The sequence below is a fragment of the Hermetia illucens genome, chromosome 1, assembly GCF_905115235.1.
Source record: "Hermetia illucens chromosome 1, iHerIll2.2.curated.20191125, whole genome shotgun sequence".
In the NCBI taxonomy this organism is placed as follows: Eukaryota; Metazoa; Arthropoda; class Insecta; order Diptera; family Stratiomyidae; genus Hermetia; species Hermetia illucens.
In genome coordinates, this window is record NC_051849.1 from 101,515,498 (window position 1) to 101,535,744 (window position 20,247).

The following is a 20,247-nucleotide window of genomic DNA, read 5'->3' on the forward strand; positions in this document are numbered from 1 at the left end:
TTTGTACGAATAACCTTTTAATTCATGTGGCCCCTGTTGTCCCTCACTCACTCCCTCTTGTTCTATTGCAAGTGGCGTCGAAACTAAGACCCGGTTTGAAAACAACTAATCGAGAGCTTTGATTTGATACTCAAGTTAGCTATATTCGGTGAAAAAATTGTTACCTACTTTTGCATATATAGGGATCCCTGTGCGTTCACAATTCCAACCTTTCCATCAAATTTCGTCTCAATAGCTATAACTGTTTCTGCGAAAAGTAACTGAAAGTGAAAGTTATTTGTGATCTCCGAAACCTTCCGGCGACCATTGATTTACGTGAAAATTGAAATCGTGTTTCAAAAGTTGTGTATGTTCAATATGCGTTTTTTATTTTAAGGAGGCGGAACTGAACTTGGAAATCACATATTAAATTATTTATTAAATTGGAATGTGTGTGTGTCTGGAACGTTAATTGACTTGTTTTCGAATATTTCCATTCTTGAAAACCACCCCTTGCATATTTTTACGGCAAAAAACCTTTTAATAAATTTTTTCTTTTCTTTATCTCAATACCAGACATCCCGGTTTTGTGCCGACGACCACCAATTCGATACCCCTAAAAGCTGTCTGGCATCTTGGCCTACGCCATTATACTTTTTTCCGAAATTATGCACTTTGAATCCATCAAATTTTCAGAATTTATTGCATGGACCTATATACAGTGAATTTTCAAGGGATTCGGCTTATTTTCAATTTTTACAATAAAACTAGGATTTTTTTTTACGTGTTGTTTCTTATGCCACCCTTTACTTCCACTTCGAATGTCAATCGGTCTTGACCGAAAGAATTCTGAGGTTGAGATCTTGTCTGATTGGACTAGTAATGAACCAATATTAATAAATAAATTTTTAACAAAACCTCAAAAAGGAAAAAGTGCAGATTTGATTGCACAAAAGTGTTATCATAGCGGCCTGTTATAAATTGTAATCAATTAGACACTCCCCTAAAAGTAGCAACAGCCAAACTCATAACATATTATACATAAGAAATTACTTTGAGAGAAGTGATATGTGTGGTGAAATTGCTTTTTTTATCGCCATTGCCTATTAAACAATTATCGTAAGATAAATGAATAATCAGTGGATATTCAAATGAATCGTGGGCACCTAGAAGACGACTTTTTCTAACTTTCAACGAGTAATGGGCGACATTAATTAAGACAGGGGAATGTCTGTTCTTAGTCCTTAGTCTATATGATCTAATTTTGTGCTTCACTTTAGTGTCAGAAAACCGCGAAGTAAACTTTTGACTACTGGTCACTGATTTGTGTATGACAGAGTTTTTTATAATATATTTGACTGGATTCCAGTTTTTCTCACATTTATGGTGTCCTGGATCTTTGCGTTTTCCGTCACAGCACTGTATATACTATACCTTCTTCTTTTTCTTTAGGTTTTGTCCCATTCACAAGCGGTGTCCTATCAATGGCCTGGCGCAATTTTTCCACGATTGTTGCAACCCCATATTAATCGCGGATATCCTCATTTCGGATGTGATCAAGGCGTGATATGTCAATAGTCCAACTTCATCTTCATTACCGCGGGGCGCCATTCATTATAGTCGACCAACACTCAGAACCATAGAGTGGGAATGGACGGACGACACTGCGGTAAATTTTAGATTTGAGACGTCTGTTAATACGTCGATTACAAAGAACGCCATTCCATACAAATTGCGCTAACGCGTAAAGCGATTTCATAGCGCAGTTCGCAACTGGCTGATAGCATTGACCTGCGATATTTAAATCGCTTAGTTCTGGGCAGGACATTGCCACTGGCGAACATGGATAGAGACACGAAGCAGTTTTGATACATCCACCACACTTTGATCTTTACTTTTCGGACTGTGATAGAGCAATTCAATCCAGCGCACGAGTTCTTCTGGTACTAGCTGTTGTCGTAGAGCATACCACATGCGTTTATGTGGAACACGGTCAAACGCTTTCTCCAGATCAAGAAATGTATTGTAGTGATGGCGATGTTTCTCACAATGTTTCTCCATGAGTAACCGCGCAGTGTCTATTGTATCAGTAGCTTCGTGGTTCTTGGCAAACCCGGCTTGATTTACGGTTATTCGAACGATTTTGCCAATACGGCAATCAAGAATGGGTTCGAAAATCTTCATGATATGCGACAGCAATCTTTCTTTTTCCATATTAAAACTGTAGTCTTTTTTTGCGAGATGGTGTTCTACCTTCCTGAATAACCAGATTGAAGAATTCACTGAGCCAGAGTGTTGGATCTTAGCTTATGGCTTTCCAGAGTTCAGATGCTATGTCGCCAGGTCCTGTTGCTTTCCTCATAATCGGTTGTAACCAGGGCCATAAAGAGAAAATTCGAATATGGAACGGAAATAATGTGTGTGTGAACCCATTTTGGCGTTAACCACTATCTTGTTGGAGGCTAGGTATTTATTATAAATAGCTTTCCACAGCACAGAAACACGTAGGTATTATCTCCTTGAGTCCATCATCATCTATGCTATATCAGAGCTGTTTTTCATCTGAGTAGCTATCGAAAAAGGCCTCAGGATAACTGAAAATGTCTTTGGAATCGTTTTCCTTTGCATTACATGCGACTTAAGCTCCTATCGAGTTCCTTAGCAATGTACGGTTTATTCCCATACATTTTACCTCGAATAGACTAGACAACACTCTAGAATGTACAGAATGCGAATGCGAATTGATAGATCAGTAGCTTACTCCAAATGACAATTTTATTTTATTATGTGTATATTTATTTCGGGAGCAACTTACTCCTTTCATCACTACAAAGCTACTTCTACTACTTCTAGCTTTGTACTGATGAAGGGAGTAAGTTGCTCCCGAAATATATATATATATATACATAATAAAATAAAATTGTAGTTTGGAGTAAGCTACTGATCTACCAACTTCAGAATTATAGTAATGACTCAGTAATATCTCAGATATCTTTGTATTGATAACATTAGAATTCGAAATCATAAGGATAATCTGTAGCAACCCCCAATAGCCCCCGCAGAATCTAAAGTAGTTTCCTTAATTTGCCCTACAGCTGAACTTAATAAGTTAATAACTTAGGGAATCATGTTCTAAATATGAAGTTATAGTAGATGTTTAAAGATTTGGTGAATAAAAAACTCGCATTTGCTGTTCTATTTTCTCCAACTTTATTAATTTTTCAATATGTGATGGTATCATAGGAAAATATTCATCTTGCTAGAACGTGTTCACAGCCTCTTTAGCTCAGTGGCAGAGCACTGGTCTTGTAAACCAGGGGTCGTGAGTTCAATCCTCACAGGAGGCAGTCAAGTTACAGCTTTTTTTAGATTTTTTTTAAATACTTATTTTTTAATCAAAAAGCATCAATCCCTGCCAAGTTGATGTGTATGCGTAGGTTTATCAACTCGAACAACTTTCTCGCCTATATTAAAATAACCTTCGTATTCAACTATGTCTGGCGTGGTGTCGTAGTGATAGTGCCCAGCCCACTTGTCCGAAAAACTGTGGAAGTGCTGAAGTCGGAGATCAACATCCTGAAAAGACACAAAAAATGTATTTTAAAATAACGTAACTACGCATTTTTGCTCTTTACCATTTCCTGTGTGACCAGCGTGCCAACGGCATTCAGAACTGCTGGCATTTCATAGAATGCCAACCACTTGTTCAATTCTGCCTCACTATTGATTGGCTTTTTTGGGAAATCTCTCATGACGTGCTGTTTTGCCGCACCTTGTTTGAGCAGGAATATACCTCCAAGGCCTGAAATGTTAACCCAAATTAGATACGTTAGCTTTTTCTTATATCAACTTTTTCTAAATAAGACTTAATCTACTAATAAAATTTCAGGCAGTGAAAATTCAACTATAAAATGTGCGACGCTTCTTAGAATTAGAGAATCCTGGAAAAAAGGAGATTGACAATTTATGTAACAAAGAACAGAAAGATATCCTGTTATGAGTTAGAACTTGAAGGGTTCTTCTTGGCTGCTACCATGGATAAAAACGAAGTTTAAAGTGGCTAGATTTGTTAGTATGAGTTGATTGTGATAATAAGCCCTAACTTTGTTATCGAAGAAAATAAACATAGTTCACCAATTCTTACAATAGAAGTAGGAAAGAACAAAAAAGAGAGGGAACACAATTCGATACCAAGGATGTTATCCAAAGTTTATAAGGGATATTACCGTGAGATTTCTACGTCGAAATAAGATGTTTATCAGTGATTAAAAGAAAGTGATTGAATATCTTATGAATGTAAATAAGTAGGACCAAAACACGTCCAACAGTTCTATGAAAGTCAGATGTGTGGCTTGAATTCAGAATAAAAGGGGGTAAAAGGAATTGTATGTATTTTGTTTTTTTTATAAGAAAGTAATGTACACCCTATTAGATACAATGGAAAGAAAATTAACCAAAAAGGATAAAAGGAAACTGTGGTATTGCACTAGTCTGCTTAACGATTTCCGAGTGTAATTCTATTTCAACAACTTTAAGAAAATTTCAGTATCGTCTGGCAATTCACAGTTCTTACGATTCTTTACACCCTTGAGACCAAACTCAGTAATTTCATATTTTCGTATATATTTAACAACTTGGAAATCACTTTTAGAACAAAAGAGTTTAAAGAAATTTATAAATCAAAATCCAATAATTGGAACGAAAGCGTTTAAGGAAATTTATAAATGCTATACCGGAAGACAACCGTCTATCGTCAGGTTAGAGGCAGAAGAGAACGATCTGTCTCCATGTGGTTCTTTCTGCCCCCAACTCATGGCACACTTTCCTCGCTAGTCCTCCACTCTCGTGGCGAACTCTACAAAGTGGAAAGTTCCGCGCCATCTATTGGTTCGCATTCGCAATATTTGAAATAAATTTCGAATGCTGCGAATCCTGCCGCGCCACAAAACCCTTACTGGAGTCGAATTAGAAAATAAATTGTATTTTCGTAGGCAAGTTTGTGAGAATATCCACTTCGTGATATCGACATTCAAAGTCTTGAATTTGCACGAACAGAGCTAACAAATTGTAATAATCACAAGTTGGGAAATGGGGAGCTGAACGCTTCAGCTATGATAGATTTTGTTGGTTTTTTATATAAGAATATTTGGCTAGACGATAGTTCCCACTTTTATATAGGCCGTAGTAAATAAACGTTAAATATACGCTATATTGAATTCGACATCGACATCGCATCTGAGCTCTGGAAAGCGAAGAGCTGGGACCCAACAATTTGGTTAGTGAATTCTTTAATCGGGCTATTGAGGAAGGAAGAATCCCATCTGACTGGCAAGAAAGTATCACTGTTCCAATATGGAAAAAGAAAGGTAGTCCAGCAGAATGTTCAAATTATCGTCCCATCCGGTTACTTTCCCATACCATGAAGATTTTGGAACGCATTCTTGACAACCGTATTCGCGAAATCGTTGAAATAACCGTGAATCCAGCCGGATTTGTCAAAAACTGCGGAACTGCTGACGCAATACTCGCTGCGCGGTTACTCATGGAGAAACACCGTGAGAAGCATCGCCCTCTTTAGATTGCATTTCTGGATCTAGAGAACGCGTTTGACCGTGTGTCAAATAAACTCATCTGGTATGCTTTACGACAACACTTAGTGCCAGAAGAACGCTGGGTTCAATTGCTCTACCACGATCGGAAAAGTAAAGTTCGAAGTATGGGGGGTGTATCAAAACCGCTTCGCGTCTCTTTTGGTTTTCATCAAGGAAGCGCCCTCTCACCACTCCTCTTTGTTCTCGTTATGGACACCGTCACACGGGATATCCAACGTCCAGCGCCCTACACACTACTTTATGCAGATGATGTTTTTCCAGCATCAATGATGAGCAAAAATGATCTCGAGCAACTTGCCCAAAAATGAAATGATCGCCTCATGCAACACGGTCTCAGATTGGATCTAAACGAGACTGAATTTTTGACGACCGATCCCCATGAAACAGGCACAATCACTGTCAGCGGCAGTGATCTGCCCAGAACTGAGCAATTTAAATACCTCGGGTCAACGCTATCAGCCAATGGAGAATTGCGTTATGAAATTGCTTCACGCATTAACGCAACCTGAATGGCGTTCCACAACTGGTGTTCTTTGTGATCGGACGTATCAACGAACGTCTCAAATGGGGTTCAGTGATTGACATTAAATTACCTGGCTTATTTCATTGGAAGTACAAAGCTTTGATGAAATTCATTCCCTAAAAATAAAGTAAGCAAATTTATTGCTTGAGTTTGAATGATAATTTCAGATGAAACGTCGGTTTCCTTCAGTAACGTTTGCAGACGATCGGAGCCAAAATTACTTGGTTATGTTTTTAATACTTTGTGTAAAACAAAACCTTATTAATATCAGTGTGTCCATCCGTCTTTCATACGCATTTTTCTTAAAAACGGCTACACTTATGGAATAAAATTTAGTGGACAAATGGACACTATGAAGTTCCGCGCATATGGGTAAAGCCAATATTTCGTGGAGGTTGAAATTCTTTTCCCTGTATATAGTCTTTTAGCGAGGCAGAACTCATTTTTGAAAACTACTCAATAAAGAAATCATTATGATGCGCCTATATGAAATTAAAGCCTCATATCGATTTCTCTTAAAAAATTTTTTACTTTTACGGGGTTTATGACTAATCATTATTTCAATTGAAATTCCAAGAGACAGCTGTTGTGCTTCTTTTTAAGTGCTTTTTTTTAATTAACTGGTAATATTCCGTATTTTTTGGAAAATAATGTATAAATCGCTGGTATCGCTCGTATAACAGAAAAAATATGCGTACAAAAGTCGAAAACAAAATTTGTGGGTATTTCCCATAAGCAAAAGTACACCAAAGATATCGAAAAAGAAAGGTTTTGTTTCTTAGTATTTTTAAAAAAATTTTTGCCAAATCCGTGTAAAAGGAAATAGAACCAGTTCTGTAAAAAGGGATTAGTCAAGCGGTGAAAAGAATCTAAAACTTCCCGGAAAATTGATAAATTGTTGAGTAGATCTTATTTCTCTGTTCAGAGGATATTTGAGAACTACAAATCGTTTGGTTCGACCGTATCAAGGCCACGTTCTGAACGCCCACCTAAATTGAATGAACATGACCGGCATCATAATTTCAAAAAAGTGCACCAAACTCCTTAGAACAAGGGCTTTAGGCTTATGCTAACCAAGGATAGCTTTCGGAAGACTGTCTTCAATGTCTGTAAAATTTTGAAGAAAGGTGGTTTTCGTTGTCGAGTCGGACGGAGAAAGGTCTTTATACCACATGTTAAGAGAAAAAGGCGAATTCACTTTGTTAAGGTGCACGTTAAGAAGCTACCAGAATTCTGGGAAAACGTATTTTTTTCGGACGTGAGTAAATTTTGCATTTTTGGGATCAAGGGACGAAAGCTCGTCTGGAGAAAACGAGGTACAGCATTAAGTAAAGAAAATCCCCACTACCCACTGTCAAACACGGCGGTGGTGGCGTTATGGTGTGGGGATGTATGGCAAATGTGATAACAACACTTTATTGAGTCAACAATGGACAAAATTCAACTATACTTGAAGCCAATTTGAAGCAAAGTGCTGCAAAAACGTATCTGGAAAATGGGTTCAGTTTTAGCAGGACGACGACACAAAACCCTGCGGAAATTTTTTTATAATTCTTATGTAATGCTCCGTGTCAGCTTCTTACACCCTTACAATCCCCAGATCTCAATCCTATTGAGCATCTGTTGGAATTATTAGAGCCTAGGATTCAAGATCACAATATTTCATCCAAAAAAATGCTTGAGCACATAATTAATCAAAAATGGAGCAATGTCTTAAGAAGCAACAGAGTTTTGCTATTCCAAGGCGCAGAACGTATCAAATGCAAAGGATATCCAACTAGTCATTAATTATTGATAACTGTGGAAACAATCGTATTGTCAAATTTAAACTTTTTCTAAAATATTTTTCATATATAATATATATTGTTGTTTCTGTATCCTTTATTTTTTCTCTAATGCTTCCAAATTGTTTATGTTAATGAAGACTGAATTCCATTTAATGATTATAATATAAAATTGCTTTTTAAGGTTTTGTGTAAAACAAAACCTTATTAAAATCGATTCAATGTCTGCCTGTCTGTCTGTCTGTCTGTCACGCATTTTTCTCCAAAACGGCTAAACTGATCCGAACGAAATGGTGGACAGATGGGAACTATGAAATCCCACGCATAAAGTGAGTGGCATAAATTTAGGTGAAGTTTAAAGGGGGGCTCCCCATACATGCAAAGGGGGGATTCAAAATTTTTTTTCACCGGATATAGTTGTGTAGAGTATCAAATGAAAGGTCTCGATTTGTACTTTCCGAAACTGACATTAGTTTTGGCATAAATTGCAAAGTGCGTGAGTAATGAGTCAAAATGTACGCACTTGAAGTGAGACAGGACTCATTTTCGCAAACTACCCAACCTAAAAATCCGGAAAAAATCGGAGTGGTGCGCCTAGATGAAATCTAGGTCTCAAAATATGTCCCATTCCGATATCTGCTCAAATAAACTTACTAATAGTATATTACTACTTTATAGAAATTTACTGAAAAACCCCCCTTAAATTCATCCTAGGACTTCCGAATTGTGTACCAGCATAGAGGACAATATTTTGTATATACATGCAAAATTTCGTAGAAATCTGGCAGTTAACGCCAAAGTTTTAGCAGTTCAAACTTAGCAATCTCGCGCGAATTTACCGCTTCCAAAGCCATGCAAATCAGATGCTGACGTCATAATTACCCGGAATAATTGACATTCGCGTGAAATATTAAAGTCGCATTTATGAAGAACCTACTTATCTGCAGCACTTTTTAAGATTTTTTGTAAAACACTTATGTGAAATCTAATCTTCGAGAGATGTCCTATTCCGGTATCTGCTCAAAAAATTTACTAATACTATATTATCAACTTTTAGAAATAGACTAAAAAACTCCCCTTAAGTTCATCCTAAGTGTACTAAATTTTGCACCGACATAGAGGACAGCCTCGTGCATACACATGCCAAGTTTCATGAAAATCCAACTATTGGGAAAGTTATAGCAGTTCAAACTTATCAATTTCGTGCTAATTAACAGGATCCTAAGCCATACAAATAAGATGCTGACGTCATAATTAACAGCCAAGTTCGTGAGTAAATTCAAGTTGAATTATTCAGACAAGTTGTTTCTCATTTTCATATTCTTATTAATAAACATTGTGCGTTCCATATCGAGAGAGACGAATGGAAAATGAAACTTGCATCCACTTTATGGTTCTATAATAGTTTCTGACCAATGAAATTACGAACACTAAATACTTAACATGCATATGTATGTGGAAATATTCAGGACCATAACCTTGACAATATATGATAAGGTCATTGAAATTGTCATCTAATCATTGATAACACTATTTTTACAAATTGATGATTTAGGCGGCAAAAAAACGAGGTTTCGTCGCATTGGCTTAAATAATTTTATTAAAAAGTTGGCCGCCCCCGGGTGGGCTCGAACCACCAACCTTTCGGTTAACAGCCGAACGCGCTAGCCGATTGCGCCACGGAGGCTGCTGAAAATCTGTCTTTTATTTATATATTTGAAACAAAGGTAAGTTTATGTTATGCCTTTTCTTACATCGGCTTGAATAAAGCTGAAACTACGGAGTAGTAGCAAATGAGAAATACGATATGAAGTACAAATTAGATATTGGATGCCGATTATAGTTTGAAACTGGCGAACAGTTCTGTGCGGTTAGACGCAACGATCACAAAGAGCAATAAAGAAATAGATAAAATTAAAATTTGTGCGGTGATTAATTTAGACAATATTTTCATTATTGAACTCGGTGATTCCAATTGTGTAAATTCTATAGTATAATAACAACTTAAGGAGTGCAAATGAATATTTTTTCTGGATGTATGCAGGCCGGAGAAAGAAAATCCGGGCTCGGGGTGAGAATTATGTGGAAAGCAAGGCCCTGGGGTGAAAATGATATAGATCCCGTGTGGAAATTATCCTGACCATTGAAATTTTCATTCGTGACCCCCAAAAAAATCTCGACTGCGGGGGGAATCCTCCCCCTCCCTCTCGCCTGGGTATATCGTCATGACTATTAGACTATTTCTAATATGACTTCTTTTTAGACGAGACTATTAGCCAGCGTCGTAAATCTAAGAAGAGTGTACTTGGAATATCATCTAATTGTATTGAGAGTGCAAAGTCTAATTACGACATCAGATCTTCTAGTAATTGAAAACTTCTTCTTCTCTTGACTGTCAATTTCTGAAGAGCCATTGCTGTGTAATCAGAAATCGGTTTAGCGAGAAAACATGTGGAAGTAACTTCATTTATTTATTTGTTTTTGCGGCGCTATATCGCATTACAGCACAGACCGCTAGGTTTTCCCTCTTACCATAGTTTCAAGCGTAAACTAAGCTCTCTATAATACTTTCTCCCCTCTTAGGGGAGTTCATGGAGAAGTGGGGTAGATTGAAAAACGGCATACGAGCTTAAAAATTATCGAGAAAACCAAGCTATGAGAACGGTTGGTTTGATAGCTCTGCCTTCAGGGTTGAACGCAATCGAGTATTGATTTGATCCTTCTGCATACATTAGTTAGTGAACCAATTAAATTTAGAAGGGACAGAATTATTAGGTTGTTGCATATGAAATGGCGAAATGGGTTGGCGCTGTTGGTATCCGGTCTAGGGCTGCTTTTAATGAAGGAGTCATTTCAGTTTTGAGCATCGTTGTGATAACAGTGAATAGAAGGGAAAAAAAGGATGGAAAAGAGCTAAGAACGTATACTTTTTCTGTATGAGCTCAAACTCGGTCATAAAGCAGCGGAGGCGACCAAGAACATTAACAGCGCATTTGGAGCTGATATGCTAAGCGAACGAACCACACGGCGGTGGTTTGAAAAATTCCGGTTAGGCGACGTAAACCTCCAAAGTGAGCCACGTGGACATCCAGGACCATCGATTGACAACGACGAGTTGTGTTTGCTAGTCCAATTCGACACACGTCAGTGTGTGAGAGACATTGCAGAGAAACTGGGCGTACACTATTCGACAGTTTCCCGGCAATTGCAACAACTTGGAAAGGTGAAAAGGCTCGATAAATGGGTTCCGCATGCCCTTACGGAGCAAAACATGGCGCTTCGAATGGAAGTTTGCAGTTCTTTACTCATCCGTAACAGAAGCGATCCCTTTTTGCATAGAATGGGGACATGTGATGAAAAGTGGATATTCTACGACAATTGTCGCCGATCAGCACAATGGCTAGATGCTGATGAGTCACCGAAGTATATGCCGAAACCGAGCCTCCATCCGAAGAAGGTAATTGTGACTGTTTGGTGGTCTACAGTTGGAGTTATCCACTATTCTTTTTTGGCACCTGGAGAAATGATAAATGCACAGAAATACTGTGCCCAACTCGAGGAAATGCACCAGGAATTGAGTATTCAACGGCCGAGATTGGTCAACAGAGATGGTGAGATACTCCTTCACGACAATGAACGACTTCATGTATCCTGAACAACGGTTCAAAAGTTGAACGAATTGCAGTATGAGACTCTGCCTGACCCACCATATTCACCGAACCTTTCGCCAACTGACTACCACTTTTTTAAATATTTGGATCATTTTTTGGCGGAAAAACAATTTAGGAACGAAGAGGCTGTCAAAATTGCCTTGGACGAATTTATCAACACCCAACAGTTGGACTTTTACGAAACTGGCATACATGCTCTTGAACCTCGTTGGAAGAAGTGTTTTGAATCGACTGGCACCTATTTTGATTAAATAAATAAATTTTTGTAAGCTTTACAGTCGTTTCAAATTTTAGTACCAAAACGGCCATTTCATTTGCAACAACCTAATACGTTTGCGGCCTGCCCGGCAGATAACATTGAGCATGTAGACTTAACGACATGGAGAACCACAATTTAAAAACAATTCAACACCGTCACTCGACTTTGACCAATTTGTTGGAATTTACCAACTTCGTCTCTGGATACAAGAAAAGATCCCTATACAATCCATACTAACTTTACCAAAGCTTACGCTGCTTGCTGTACACCAAACTTCGGTCGTATGAATTCCAGAAACTATTCTCTCTTGATTGAAATCTGATTTATTTAGATGGTAGAATGAATCGAGCCTTCTTCGGGAGTAGCTCATGCCTTCATCTTCCACCCATTTCTGCTTCCTCTTTCAGTATTCACTCTTCTTTATTTATCGGCTAGCTTTTATATGCATTTATATTTATATGCAACTTGGGAACAAGTTGCCACTTCATGGGAGGAAATGCTACTCATTATGCTATTCACTAAAAACATCTACGATACTCATTTGCCATCTCGTACGTCAACCTTTAACGGTGATTGCGTTTTACAAGGATTTCGGTGTGAACTTTGACAACAAACTCAGATTTAATCTTCACTATGTCGACGTACTCCGCCAAGCTTTAAAAATGTCCGGCCTTACCGTTCGTTTCTCTTATGAATTCATGAGTGTCCATTTATCAGTCATCCTTTATAATTCCCACGTTCGTAATATTCTTGAATATCCTCCTTATTGTAGTCCTTTCTTACTCAACTTATCCTGGCGGTCCGGTTTAATCGGCTATCTTTACTATCTATCTTCAAATTTTGTAACGGATAAACAGATAGTTCTGTAGCCTCCTCCTACATCCCACAATATTCGCAACCTTAATGTTTTTGAAGTTTCATTTGTGAAGCTCTTGTATTACATCAACCCCGCAAAACTCAAATTTGAGTATAGTGTCTCCTCCTCCGAGAATAGCCCAAATATCAACCCAATTTAAAATTTGGCAGATTATAGGTGAAAAAATTAGAGAAAAATAGCCTGTAATTTCAAAAAATCTGGAGGAAACTATTTTGTAGATATAATATAATGAAGTAAGACAAAAACATAAAATTATATGAAGCAATGCCCAGACGCACAAATGTTGTTATAAAGATCAAAGGAGGGTGGGGGCGGGCAAAGCCTCTGAGCACTCAGAATATAGTGGTCCATTGTACTCGATTCCCTTGTCTAACGGAATAACCCGGATTCGTTTATGTATTACAGAATTTCCGTTAGTGGCAAAGCTATGAGAGTTCGTTTCATCTTTATCTCTACATATTTGTTCCAAAGAAGCTTCTTGTCTAGAATAACTTCCAGATATTTCACTGAGGATTTAATCGAAAGTCTTGATATAGTCGAAATACATTTTTTTTCATTTCTAGAGTTTTTTGTCGTTGTAACAAAAATAAAAATTGTTTATCAATACAATAAGTTGTAACTGATAGTTCTGCTATTGAACTTTAATATGTGATGAAATGTTTTACTTATAATTTGATACTTTGACTGTAAAACTTGATATATTCCAAAAATCCACTGAATTGAAAAATTTGCCAATACACACAATATGCGGATGACGTGGCTGTGCTAGCTGTTGGTCGAGTTATCGGAACGGTGCGTATATACAACGCACCGTTGATTTGATTAACAATTGGTGCCTCAGGCATGGCCTTTCAGTAAATCCAAATAAAACCACGATGGTATTATTTACAAAAAGGAGAAAATTGTATGGTTTTCGCCTTGCAGAGATGATGGTTTTAACCCTTCAGTTCTCCGAAAAAGTAAAATATCTGGCAGTTATTCTAGTTTTTGTTCGAAACAAACATGTAAAGATAAAGATGAAACGAGTTCTTATAGTTTATGGGCTGTGCAGACGGACCTTTGTCTCGACATGAGTACTTAGACCTCGTGTAGGGATGTGGATATATGTAGCAGATGTGTGCTTGTTAAGATGAAACAAAAGAGTTTTCACTGAAAGCTAGCCTCATTGCAAAGAGCTATATATTTGGATATTACTGGTGTCATGAGGACGACATCCCGTGTAGCTCTAAATGTTTTACTCAATTTGCAGCCCTTGGATTTATATACATATTCAGCACTGATTTGATAAAGAGCCACTCTTAGACTAATACTTTTAGATCTATGGGGAAACAACGGATGTGAGGGAGACAGAGCATTGGATATATTGGGAGAACTGAGCACAGTTTTGGCAACGCCTCTAATTCTCGGATCCTCATACATATGTTTGGTAGAAAATACAAAGTTATACTGATGTAAACAGAACAGGGTTTTGGAGCAGGAGTCTACTTTTCGAATAAGAACGAGAACTGGGTTTTTCCCCTGGGACAACATGCAATGATCTTTCAGGCTGGAATGTATGCGATTGTATAGGCAGTAACCTGGGAGATTGGCGAACGATTAAAAGACAGATAGATCGCCATCTGCAGCGATAGTCAAGCTGCACTGAAGACGTCGAATAGTCCTTCGATCACCTAAAAATCGTTCAGGAATGCAGGACTCGATTGAATTCTATTTATAAATTCAATACGGTGGAGCTACTTTGGGTAGATATACTGAACAAATGTTCAAAATAGGGATTCTCCAAGATGATACTGTAAGTAGACGAAATCCACGGAACATTTCTTGTGTGAGTGGCCTGTGGACGCATAAGACATCAAATTTTTCGTGCTGATGCGTTCCAGCTGCCGCTACGATACATAAACGATTCCAGGATATTCGGTCAGATGGGGAAATCGAGTGCAATGTGATTAGGGTCTGAGTGCTCTGAGGCTTTGCCTTCTCATCCATCTCATACACATCCAGATACACGTGATTTTTGCTTTCAGTCTTCTAATGCTTATTTATTTATTTTGAATGCGTCTGTTACACTTTCGATGGCTTTTGAAGAAAACCTCATTAAATCGGTATACAGTCTGTTTCCTTTTTTTCAAAACCAAATGAATCAATTGATACGAAATGTAGTGCTCACATGTAAAATATGAAATTAGCTCACACAATTTTAAGTGAAGAATTCTACTGTTGTGTATTTCGTTTTGTCTGCCTTATTTTTAGTTAGAAAAAAGACTGAATTTTCCTGAAATACCGAAAACATTTTTTTTATTAAATAATATTTTTTGTTGAGGATGCTGGGAGTCCTAAGTCCGCACCCACTTAGTTGACGGACCGAACCACTTGGGGAGCAACTTACTCCCTCTTTTGTAGTTCCCGGACTCCTCTTTTTTTTAGTTAAACCCAAGTTTACAAAAAAAGGCAAAAAGCTGACTGACGGTTTCGTCCAGGGCAGAGGCAACTCATCAGACACTGCCTCATCTCTGCCCTGGGAGCAGCGTGACCGAAAGTCTGGTGAGTTGCCTCTGCCCTGGACGAAACCGTCAGTCACCCATTACATGTTTGCGACTATATTTAAGCGGAGCATTTTCCACTTTTTGAATTTTTTTATTTATCATATATCGATGTTTTGAGGACAAACCACTGAAATATCTCTGTTAGTGCTTTGGAAGTGTTAGCATTGTTCGCGAAATAGCTTCCCAATTTGAAGGGAGTACAATGTACAAACTTGAGATAGGGCTCATATTCAGAAACAACGCAATCGGGAAAATATTGCCGGTGCACCTATATGCAACTTTAGCCTCAAAATATACATTCCAACCTGATATCCAAAAAGCGAATAAATTTTTATTAGACACACGGGCCAGAACCCTTCTGTGGAATCGGAAACGGTTTCATGGCTATGAATTTAAGGAATGAAGAGGAACGGTTGAGGGAACTATACTGGGCGGCCCTACCAGGGATGGAGCAGTCCAGGGTGCTTATTGGGGGATATGAACCCAATACCAGATGCAAAGCTGAAAGATCTGGAAGTAGGGAACATACTAAAGTTACTAACGGTTATAGGCGTGCTTGAGATACTATGATCAATAGTTACACTATAACCAGTAAAAGGGGCACAATAGTTCTTCAAGGACGCGGTGTAACTTTCCCTTAACAGAATAATAATAATTGGAGCGACCTGCTCAATCGTCTGACCTCAATCCTATAGAAAAATCTTTGAGCGGACGCTAAAAAAAGCTGCCTGGAATAAAAAAAAAACAAACAGTTGCTTTGGACTGTGTTAGAATGTTCCGATCCTTGTTGTAAGATGTCAAAAGCTTGGGCGCTGGATGAAACGTTGTTGGGAAACAGTTATTAAGAACAAAGGATGCATACGATTAATTTAGATGAGTCTTCAATATGTACATACATATTGAAGACTGGGAACTGGGAGTTTCGGAACTCATCAAGAAATATTTTGGATTTGTAACTATGTAAGAATGGGAGAAGGTACATTGAAAGTTTTTCACATAAGAAAAACAGAAAACCGTTCATACCCGAAATGACTTTTTCAACGGATATTTCGACACAACAGATGAATCTACCATTTCGATAAAAAAGTATATGCTTACTTTTAAAAGTGGGAGTCTATGTATTTTGTATACTTGGCTGATTTTCTGAACTAGCTAATCTGATAAGCTTTGCTGAGATTTCACTATATAGTACATTTTTATAATCCTTTGGAATTCTCCTCTGTTTCATATAAGCAAGAAACGCAACCCTCCACATCTAAAATAAAGTTTTCCTGCTGCTATTTCAAATCTAACAAAGCAGGACGGCAACCGTTGTTTAGTTATTAGAAATTTTTATGGGTTGAATTTTTGTAGCAGAAGTTAAAAAATTTACAATATATATGCTTACCAACAGCTTTAGAGCCAAAATGTTCTGTTAGGGCAAGTCGAATACTTTCGATAAAATTGAGACCACCAATTCGTTTTTTGCAGTGTACTTTCAGTACTTTTCCTTCGATACCTTGACATGCGAATAAGTTTCCCAGTATTCCGAGTTTGTTTTCACATGGCTTCACTCGACCCACTTCGCATTCTTCATTAGGTCCCTCAACTTTTGAAATGTAGCTCCTATTTTCAATGTCTCCTTGTTTTGAAATTTTCACATTGTATATCCCTTCGGAGTTTTTTCCGATAGAAGGGAATGGCCCGGCTCCGGCTCCAATAGCATATAGGTTGCTATCAGCGCCATCCAAAGATTTTTCAATAATTTCCTTTACGTTATATATTTTGGTAAGGTCAGCCAATGGCATCATGAACGCATTGCCACCGATTTCGATTAGAGTAGGAGATCCACCAAGACCTGAGAAATGTGAAAAAGAAATATTCATTTGCATCGCAATTTCTTCCAATCAATTGTACATTATTTACCTGGAGTTGTCAACCGAAACGGTTCTTCTGTTAGATTTGGACAATCCACTATTTTCACTTCCACAGAGGCAAAGTTTTCTGGGAGTTTTTTGACCAACACTGTAGAAAAATAAAATAATAATAGTAAGCATTGAGAAACTTTGAAATATATTATATCTTGTTCATATATTTATATTGGGGGTGGGGGTGACTCTAAAGTTTTCTCTTCTAACTTCGACCATTTTTAAGAGAAAAAAAATGTTCTACTACTATAAGTTCTATATTATTTTCAGTATTTCCCGTATTTCACTTAGGTTTCTTCGTTTAATCATTTACGTTTCAGTTTTATCCTCCCAGAACAAAAAAAAACAGAGAAAATCAAAATGTTTATGACTGAGTCTCATTATTGCAAAAAAGGCTTCCAGATAACAGGGATAGAAACCATATGTCAAATGAAAATACGGTCCTAGTGAAGTGGCGTAATATTGCTACCAAAGAGCCAAGAAATAAAAAGCGCAATTTATTTTTAAACCATACTGTCGATACACTGCTGCCATCTTAATAGTAACTAATTATTTTCTTGCCGTAAAAGCCTTTGCTCACGGGAGTCGATGAACTGCTGAAGGACCGTTCGCATGGCCTTTGCGGAATTGAATTTTTTCCCCGCAATAAACTCGTCCAAATTTCGAAATAAGTGGTAATCGGTGGGTGTAAAGTCTGGCGAGTATTTTGACTTATGGCGAATTTCAAACTCCAAAGATTTTGTGTAAAACAAAACCTTATTAAAATCGGTTTACTGTCTGTCTGTTTGTCGTCACACGCATTTTTCTCGGAGACGGTTATAGCGATTGACACCAAATTTGGTGGAAACGTGGAAACTGTGAACGCTCACGCATACAGTGAGTTACATCCTTTTATCTCGAATTTAAGGGGATCCCCATACATGCAAAAGGGGTGTGTAAATTTTTCTTCATCAAATATAGTCATAGGGGTATCAAATGAAAGATCTCGGTTATTACTTTCCGAAGCCGGTCTTAGTTTTGATATTTGTTGAAAAGGTTCTTAAACGGGCCCATTCTCAGAAACTATCCAATCGCAAAATCTGGAAAAAATCGAGAGGCTGCCAATGTATGCTGCCTAGGCTCCGAAATATCTTCCATACCGATATCCTTTCAAATAAAGTTAATAATAGTATAGTACTACATTTTTTTGTAATTGGCTGTAAACCCCCCTCAAGTTCATCCTCTTACCACGAAATTGTAGTAATCTAGGTTATAGCATGATTCTACCAAGTTTGGTGGAAATCACACTATTACTAACAAAATTATAATAGGTCAAAGTTGTCGTTTCCTTGCAAATTCGAAACTATAAAAGTCAATATCACCCGAAGGTGGATACTCTCACATAATATATGCATATATTACGTGCTACGTACTAATGGGGTAAATGCACACTCAAATATCTTTATATAAAAAATACACAAAACCTTCCGTTTCGTGACTTGTTTATTGAATGGCCTGCTTCAGGCAATTTTGTGATGGTTTTTCTTCATCCAACAACTACGATGAACACCTGAATTCAAAGTGCATGATATATTTTTCATGTTGCAATTCAGGAGAGTATAGTTTCCCGATTTCCGTCAGACGACGCAAGAAATATCAATATTTTTAAGAGCCAAATATGTTTCTTAAAGAAGAGATACGTGCTTTTCGAACAAAATACAATTTACTATTCAACGTGGTTGCAGTATATGTTTTATTGAAGTTTACGTTTGAGCAAGTTAGTCATTTCATAAAAAACGACCAAATACAGGGTGCGGCAGCATAACTTCCTTTTTTAAAATGCGCGCCACTCAGTTAGTTGATGTCATAGCGGAGCGCTAGTGGTCTCGTTCAAGAGGGGATAGTGTAGTTTCGTCCCGACACGGTTCAGTCGTCATCATGCGTTGGAATAGTGAGGAGCGTGCCTTTGCCGTTGAGGTTTACTTTTCAAGCGGATGTTCGGTTATTGCAACACAGCGTGCATTTCGGAATCGCTTTAATTTAGCCCCGTTGGCTCCCGTCCCAGACCGCCAATCAATTGTTACATGGGTCACTACATTCAGACAAACTGCAAGTGCGACAAAAGGAAGAACTGGAGTCCCTCGGCCCGTTAGATCACCTGAGAACATTGAAGCAGTGAGAGCGTAAATGTTGCGATCACCACGGCGTTCTGCGCGCAAACACGCATCTGCCCTTGGACTAGCCGATCGTTCTGTGAGAAGAATTCTTCGTGATGATCTTCATTTTCATCCCTATAAGATGGCGATAGTGCAGGAACTTTCAGAACGTGACTTCAATTCTCGGATGAACGCGTGTGAGCTTCTTCTTGATGTCGTTCCCGAGGGTGCTATTGTTTTTTTTAGCGATGAAGCCCATTTTCATTTGTGTGGGTCGGTTAACAAACAAAACATGCGCTACTGGGCTGACACCAACCCTCGAGAATTGCATCAAAAGCCTTTGCATTCACCCAAAGTCACAGTGTGGTGTGCAATTTCCTCAGCTGGAATTATTGGTCCCTGGTTTTTTGAGGAAAATGAGGTTACAGTGACAGTGAATTCGGACCGGTATGTAAACATGCTACAGAATTTTTTTTTCCCACGGCTAGAAAATTTGGATTTGGGGGACACTTGGTTCCAACAAGACGGTACAACAGCACACACTTCAAGAGCATCGATGGTTGTTTTGAGGGAACACTTTCCAAAGCGCCTTATCTCAATTAGAGGCGATTTGGAATGGCCGGCACGCTCTCCCGATCTGTCCCCTTGTGATTTTTTTCTATGGGTTTTTTTGAAATCCCGTGTTTATGTGAACCGTCCAAGAACCCTACAAGATTTGAAGACCAACATCCAAGAAGAAATTGCCAACATAACACCTGCTATGTTAACAAGAGTCATGACAAACGCCAGAAATCGGTTTACGCAATGTATGGAGAATGGGGGACGTCACCTAACAGATTTGATCTTCAAAACAATGTAAATAAAAACTTTAGACATGTACCTACATTATAAAAAATAAATAAATATTTTCCGATGCATACAATAGTTTTTATTGAGTTTTGAAAAAAGGAAGTTATG

The 20,247-nt window shown here is 38.1% G+C and overlaps 1 protein-coding gene and 2 non-coding genes across 3 annotated transcripts in view; 1 reads left to right on the forward strand and 2 right to left on the reverse strand.

Annotated features, from left to right (window-relative positions):
• Positions 1–3,165: 3,165 nt before the first annotated feature.
• The window catches only part of LOC119661753 (ester hydrolase C11orf54 homolog), a 31,816-nt gene continuing 14,734 nt past the window's right edge, over positions 3,166–20,247 (reverse strand). Inside the window, exons 2-5 of the mRNA XM_038071223.1 lie at positions 17,154–17,252; positions 16,636–17,085; positions 3,615–3,781; positions 3,166–3,555 (exon numbers count right to left, since the gene is read on the reverse strand). Coding sequence (XP_037927151.1) covers positions 3,385–3,555; positions 3,615–3,781; positions 16,636–17,085; positions 17,154–17,252 — 887 coding nt within the window. The 3' untranslated portion in view covers positions 3,166–3,384. The remainder of the gene's footprint in view (positions 3,556–3,614; positions 3,782–16,635; positions 17,086–17,153; positions 17,253–20,247) is intronic.
• Positions 3,255–3,326, forward strand: Trnat-ugu. The gene has a single exon. It is a non-coding gene; the product is annotated as a tRNA-Thr (tRNA).
• Trnan-guu lies at positions 9,512–9,585 on the reverse strand. Its single transcript has one exon. It is a non-coding gene; the product is annotated as a tRNA-Asn (tRNA).